The following is a 7,911-nucleotide window of genomic DNA, read 5'->3' on the forward strand; positions in this document are numbered from 1 at the left end:
TGGTCTAGTCAACCTGTTCTCATCTTTTCCTTCTTTCTTTTTTTTCTTTTAATGCCATTTCTTCTCCCTGATTCAACACATACATGTGAGATTTGGGTTTATTAACTGCTGCTTTGTCATTTATAGAGAAAACAAAGCACTTTAAAAATGCTTATTGAACTTTCCCATTTTTATTTTGTTTTGTGGTTATACCGATTTCATACTTTATACACTGTGTAAAGAACTCTTACTGAGTTGAAAGATTGAGTTGTTTTGATTTTGGCATTAATTAGCTCCAGAATAAGCATATAGTATTGTGATTATTGGTCCTTGCATGTATTCAGTGAATAAATAGTTCCTTGTAACTATGTATAATTATCTACAACCAGTTTTTACTCTAGAGTCCTACCACCCAAATCTCATTAATTGGTAAGGGAATATATAACTCACAATTTTTTGGTAGAAAACTTGATTGCTTTCTCTTAAAATAGTTGTACAGTTTAAACTGTACGTTTATGTCATCATCTTTACCACTAATCGCTGTGTGCTCAGCAAGACAAATTTTAGTATAAGCCTAAATATTGTGAGAAAGGGGCAGTGAGGCGGCATAGTGGATAGAGTACCAGGCTTGGAGTCAGGAAGGGTTTTCTTCCTGAGTTCAAAGCTAGCCTCAGACATACTAGCAGTGTTACACTGGATAAGTCACTTAACCTATGTTTGCCTCAGTTGCTTCATCAGTAAAATGAGTTGGAGAAGGAAATGGCAAATCACTCCAGTGTCTTTGCCAAGAAAACCCCAAAAGGGGTCACAAAGATTTGAACACGACTGAAGAATGACTGAACAACAAAATTATGGAAAATGTTTTCTGTAGAATTGCTTTACACTAGTCACTAGTATAATGTATTCATGGTTCATTTCAGTGACTATTAAAGGTATAGGAGGAATCTATTTTATGGCAATCTTTATGAACATTACATTATTTTAGAATAAAATTGGAGTTTCCTAGAAGTCATTTAATCATAGCCAAAAGAAATTAATTTAAGATGAAAAATGATTTCTTTCAATTTCTTGTGTTATGGGTGCTGAATTCAGGTGTGCCTTACTCTTAGACAGTACATTAGATTAACATAAGATATTTTTCCATTTAAGTGCAACTTTTTAGAAACAAACTATGTAAAAGCAAGTTGTAAGTGTCCCTATTATTGAGAATGTTCATTCTTTGAGAGAAAAGAATGTCCTCAAAGCATTCTCGTCCTTTCTCCTTTAAGCATGAAAGTCTCCATGGATATTTTAGGTGAGCTTTTGGGCATTCTTTTTTGTATCTACTTGCGCATCCTGATTCTACCAATAACAGTTATGAAATTGCTTCCTTAAGCAGAATATCATTTTCTTACGATAAAACTTATAGGAAAATCCCTTGCATTTGATTTAAGCCTTTTGTATTCATTCAGTGGTCATATAAATTTCTGTATGAGGAATTAGGTTTCCAGAGCAAAGGTATAATTTAAAATGTCTTCTTAATCTGCATCTTATATTGTGTGTAAGAGATAGGAGAAGCTATAAGAATATATAGGATAAAACAGTCCAGGCTTTTACTAAGCATTGCAAAATCTGTCTTTGAGACCTTATTGATGTTTGCTTAAAGCCACCTGCTATCTTACAAATGAGTGGCCTTTATTGTCAGTGTGATACAGGTAGTATCTCTTCAGAGATTACTTTGGTAACTCTGATGCAACATCAACAAAGTGCCTACAGAGCTGGGATTGAATGCATCAGCTGCTTCATTCACTGTTTCATCAGCTGTCAATTCTGATGAAGAGAGGACAGGTCAAATAAAATAAAATGTTAAAGCCTATATGATTATAATATGATTTTTAAAATAAAACATGTACTCTGTCAAATTGCTCAAAAATGTTATTCTATTTCAAGCTTTAAAAGAACTATGACAGTGTAGTGTAAATTTGAGATGCACATTGTCAATACTTACAAATCATGGACACCATTGAAAAAGACAGCTTCTTAAGGCTATAAGTAATTATTTTGTATAATAAATGCTGCCATCTTCTGGGAAATAAAAGTATTATGTTTCAGAGAAAGATAATTTTGAAGGAGAGTTAGCATACAAAAGGGACAGGAGGATGCAAAATAAAAATTTCACATTTCAGTATCTTGAGATACTTATAGCCTTAAATTCACATTAACATTGTTAAAAAATATACTCAACTGCAATTTCTAAACCATTAACTTCTTTCAGAATTTAGTGTCTCTAGTAAGATTCTGTACAGACTATAAAAGATTTACACCTATTCCTTAGAGAACTTATTGTTGCTTTAAAAAAAAAAACCAAACCTTTTTAAGAATCTCATAACCATAGTCTTTCACCTTTCACACTTAGTATATACTTAATGAAATCTAATATTTTATTAGCAGTAAGAAACAATAGATAGAGTTTCATGTTCAAGGTGCTGCCAGCAGGCCATTATTGCTGAATTGGAGGGAGAGTATATTGTGAAAAGACTAGGAGGGACCAAGTTATAAAGAGCCTTATATCTCAAATGGGACATGGGAATGTGTTTATTCTGTAAGTAGTAGAGATTCCCTGGAGCTTCTTGAACAGTGGAGGTGAAATGGTCAGACTTATGCTTTAGAAATGTCACTTTGCCAGCTGAGTAGTGTTTTGATGTAGGGAGAGATTTGCGGTATGGAGACCAATTTGAATGCTATTGTGATATTCCAGGCAAGAGGTGATAGGACCCTAAATTTGGGTTTTGGCTATCAGTAGAGAGAGGACGACATAAATGAGAGACATTTTGGAAGGTAGAAACAACAAAATTTTGCAGTGGATTTATGAGTGAGATTGAAGAGTCAAAGATTACACCAAGGTTGCAGTCCTGAGCGAGAAGATGGTGGTAGCAATAATAGGGAAGTTTAGAAGTGGGGAGTATTGTGGGTGGTTATAAGGTAATGAGGTCAGTGAAAGATATATTTTTATTATACATATTTTATTTTATTCATATGTTTTATATATATATGTATTTGAGTTAGTTTGAGATATTAGTGAGACATCTAATTCTAGATATCTTAGAGGCAGATAGAGATGTGTGACTATAGCTTGAGAGAGCTATGTCTGTACGAAAATCATCTGAATGGAAATAGTAATTTTCCCCTTGGAGCCAGTAAGATCAAGTGAGATAATTGAGAGAAAGGAGGGTCCAGAGATAGAGCTTTGAAGGACACTATGATTAGTAAATATGAACTCAATGAAGAACCAGTGAAAGAGTATAAGACAAATAAGAGAATGGAAGAAAATAGTGTTACTAAAACCCACGGAGGAAAGAATATCCAGAAGGTGTGATCAGCAGAATCAGATGTTGTAGAGAGAGCCAGGATAATCAAATTGGAGAAAATGCCATTAGATGTAGCAATTAAAAGATCAGTACTATCTTTGGAGAGAGTTTCAACTGAATTGACAGCATCTGAAGCCAGATTTCAGAGGGCTATAACAGAGTGAGAATAAATAAAGGCACTGAGTGTAGATGGCTTTCAATGGGGCAGCTAGGTGGTGCAGTGGATAAGAGTTTGGGTCCCAGAGTCAGGAAGACTTCTTGCCTCAGACACTTATTAGCCAGGCAACCCTCAACAAGTCACTTAATCCCCGTTAGCTCAGTTTCCTCAACTGCAAAATGGGGGTAACAGTAGCACCAGGTTGTTGTGAGAATCAAATGAGATGATAATTGTAAAGTGCTTAGCATAGCACCTGGCACATAAGAAGTGCTACATAAATATTTGCTGTTATTATGTAAAGAAGAGGATTTATGAAGGGGAGGAGAAATACAGGATGATAACTAACAGCAATGATAGGATCTAATTATGTTTGTTTTGTTTTGTTTTTAAGAATGGGGAGATGAGTGTATATAGACAGCACAGAAGGTGCCAAAAGGAAGAAAGAGAGAGAAAGAAGATGATAATGTGGGGCAATCTGCTTGATAAGACAGTGATAGATTTAATATCACTTGTAGAGGGCTTGGCTTGGATAAGAGGAACCCAATTCTTCATCTGAAAGAAAGAGGAGATAGTGGGAGAAGAGAGCTGAATAAGATGAGATGAGGAAAATTATAGAAGGAAGCGTTCAGCAAATATCCTCAATTTTTTTTTTTTTAAATTTAAGTATGAAGTGAAATCTTTAGTTAAGAAGATGGTGGGAAGGGCAGCTCGGTGGCACAGCGGATAGAGCTCTAGCCTTGGAGTCAGGAGGACCTGAGTTCAAATCCGGCCTCCGACACTTGACGCTTACTAGCTTTGTGACCCTGGGCAAGTCACTTAACCCCGATTACCTCACCGGAAAAAAAAAAAGATGGTGGGGAGGGGGACCTGTGACAAAAAGAAGTTTGGAATAGCCTTTTAACATTAGCTGATTTAGGGGAGAAATCTAGTATTTGACTTTTGAAGCCATGAGGATCCAGTAGAGATTAGATAAAAATAAATTTATAGTGAACCCATTCAGCACAATTTCATTATTTACTATTGGTTCATGTAGCAACACATCAATAGAAGGTAGTTGGTTACAAGTTATCCAGGGTTGGGGTTTAGCATGGCTTGTTTAACAAATAGGACAAAGGATGGAGGATGTGGTCAAGTTAAAGTGATTCACCAAGGGGTTGAAATTGGAAAGAATTGAGAGTATGGGAAGTCCAGAAGTTATAACCTAGGAAAGAAGTAAAGGATAGAAGGAATGGAAGCAGCTACTGTGAGGACAAAGATCAGGGTTAGACATCATAAGACGCAGGAAAAGATTGTGATCATAGAACAAAGAAGTGAAGTTGATACCAGGATAAAAGATATGAGCATATATGTGAGAAACTGAAGTGGAACAGGGCATCATGGGAATTTAGTGGTCATTGATAAATTTAGAAGTTTATTTTTACAGTGGTTTCATTATAATGAAGTATAAAGCTTCATGGTAATGAACAACATCATGTTTCACTAAAGCATTTTGAAAAACTAGTGGGGGTTTTTTTGTTGTTGTACTGTTTCTACAACACAGGTTTTTCAAATTATGCATTTAGTTATTGAGACTAATGCCATGTTTACTTTATGACCTTATCAAGTTAAGTGAAAGGTGCACTTTTTATCTCATAAAGATTCTATAAGATATTCCATAACTCTTTGAGAATAGGCAACAGAGTACTGTTGTAGGATTTTTAAAATAATAAATAAAATATCCTAACAGATAAATAGGAAACTAGCCTAGATATCATTGACCCTATAGGACATTTGTTAGAATTAGTTGGTAAAACACACTCAACATTATGTTTATGACATAGTCTTTTGTCACTTTTTGTCACCTCTTTTAGCCTACCATTTAAAAGTGGTAGATAGTTTTAATATGACATCCACTGGATTTTATTTTCCATGAGTTTTCATGCAAAAGGAAGTTCTGGTATTTATATTCCCTCTTGTTCTCCTCGATCTCCTCGATCCCTTACCTGAATTAAGAAAAACAAATAATATTTTTAAATGTATTTTTATATTATATTGCTTTAAATGATACTCTACACATACTGAGTCCTCTTTATCAGGGAATATATAGGTTTTACTCCCAGGTATTTCTACTTGGTGCCTTCCTGCATCTCCTCTTTAAGGAACAGTAGAGAACAGCCTTTACAACAGATGAGGGAGGAAACATTTATCTTGACTTTACTTACTTCTTGTAAGTAAGTGACTTGTTCAATTAGGTCCTTTTACCATCTGCTGCCCAGAATTAAGCTTTATGGCACATAGTTTTAAGTTTAGGCTTGAAATTTTAGAGGCTCAAAAAGTATAATCTTTCATTATGTAATTAGGAATTCTCCTAAGCTTTCATGTCATTAATAATTATTAAAGAATTATAAATAAAATTTGGAAGCAGGAAGGACTTGAGTTCAAATCCTGCCTCTAGTACTTAATTGCACAGGGCAATTCATTTAGCCTCTGTTTGCTTCAGTTTCCTCATCTGCAAAAAATGGAGATAATAATAGCACTTCCCTCCCTGGGTTGTGAGATCACATGAAGTAATATATATAGTGTTTTGCAAAGCTTAAAATGCTTAAAAAAAAAGAATGCTATGTATTATTATTAAATTAGTATTATTCAATAAATATCCCACTGTGTGCAAAATGGGTGTGTTAGGAAACATAAAGGTTATTGACATAGTCTCTGACCTCTGAACAATCTGGTTGGGGGTGGGGGGGACTGTAAAACAGAACTAAATATACCTTGTGGTACAGAAAAGTTTAAAAACAACAATACACGGTTTTGTGACCTTGGCCAAGTCACGTCACCTCTGGCCACTTGTGCTCATCTGTAAACTGAGTAGTTTGAATTCCATGATCAAAAGTCCCTACCAGGTCTAAATACCTATGTATGAGCTTGTGACTTGCTGCTAAGGAAATCAGTGAATAATAACCAAAGAGGACATTGACATGTGTTTGGGTACCTCAAGTAGTCAAATTTGATTGGCCTGTAGTAGGGTATAAACAGGTTGAAAGTCTGTAAAGGTAAGTTGGGGTGAGCATGTGAAGGATTTTGAATTCCTGGTTTTATTTGGTAGGTAGTATGGATTCTTCAAATGTTTTAAAGAGAATCATTATTCTGGTAGTGCTATGGGAAATAGATAAACTAAAAAACAAAAGCTATTTTAGGAGTTCACAGAAGAGGTAATGAACTAAGGTGGTAGCAGGGATGCAACAGTAAGAAAGACAAGGATGGTGATGCAATTAACAAATGATTGGAGGAGGGGAGGAGTATTTCAATGAGAACTAAAAATTTAGTATTTCTATTTTATTTAGGTAAACTTGAAGCTTTTGATAAGCAAATTGAATTGAAACTCTATAAATATATGTGAATTTTGATTTCTGATCTTTATAGGCATTCAACTGGGCTTTTTTACTAAGCAAATGAAGACAAAAATGCTTATTGCAATGTTTTAATATCATTCTGTAGGTTGAAATTAATCATTCTTTTTCTGAATCTCTTGATAATATTTGCCTTTTTATGTAATGAATGAGTAAAATGATGCCAAAGAAAATAACACTGCATGTGAGTTTAATGTCATCATTTATGTCATCAAAGTAAATATTTAAAACGAACATTAAGAAATTGAACATTGCTGTAGTGTAGAATCTATTTCCCATGCATTAAGTGCCCTTTTTCTCTAAACCCCTGGTGCCCAGTAGAACAAAAAAATTTTCAAGCATACCTGCATTTAACAATCAATGTTTATCTATCAAAAGTATATTGGCACAAATTATTCTAATGAACTAAATGCTCTATTTTGAAATAATAAATGCTCTTCTATTTTTCACCTATGTAGGCAGAAGGAGAAGACAGCCTTAAGAAGATGCAGCTGATGGAACTTGCAATTCTGAATGGCACCTACAGAGATGCCAACATTAAATCACGTAAGGATTAGACTAGCCCAGTATAATAGCTGTTTCTGCTGTTTTTGTCAACAAACCTTTTTCCTTTTAGCAGGAGTATATATGAATAGTAGAAGATCTATTGAAACAATTGTGCATTTGGTACAGAGTTAACACTACCATCTTTAATCCTTTTGCAAATTAAGAACCTTCTATTTACATTATCATGCCAACATGTCTTGTGTTATGGTATTTTAAAATATATTTTTTTTGCTTTCCTTGTAAGTTCAAGCTCTAAACTTGAATTCCTACTTCATAAATAACAGTTTGATGTTAATTTATAACTCCAAATATACATACACACTTACATATATGTACATGCATACACACACATATATAATGTATTTTCAACTTTATAGATAATGAAGTTTGTCTGAATGAAACTTGATATTAAATTCTTTCCTGTCATCTTCCTTGCATGTCTTCCGTCTTTTTTTTTTTTTTTTTTTTTTTTTTTTTTTTTTTTTTTTTTTTT

General features: G+C 34.2%; 1 protein-coding gene across 5 annotated transcripts in view; it reads left to right on the forward strand.

Moving 5' to 3' along the window:
• LOC114031420 (protein quaking) overlaps window positions 1–7,911 on the forward strand; it is a 193,290-nt gene that overhangs the window by 176,012 nt on the left and 9,367 nt on the right. For all 5 annotated transcript variants that reach the window (XM_027846494.1, XM_027846493.1, XM_027846495.1 and 2 more), the window contains exon 5: window positions 7,331–7,418. In XM_027846494.1, the coding sequence (XP_027702295.1) occupies window positions 7,331–7,418 (88 nt within the window). The remainder of the gene's footprint in view (window positions 1–7,330; window positions 7,419–7,911) is intronic.

Source organism: Vombatus ursinus, unplaced genomic scaffold, assembly GCF_900497805.2.
Source record: "Vombatus ursinus unplaced genomic scaffold, bare-nosed wombat genome assembly UNPS02015175.1, whole genome shotgun sequence".
Taxonomy (NCBI): Eukaryota; Metazoa; Chordata; class Mammalia; order Diprotodontia; family Vombatidae; genus Vombatus; species Vombatus ursinus.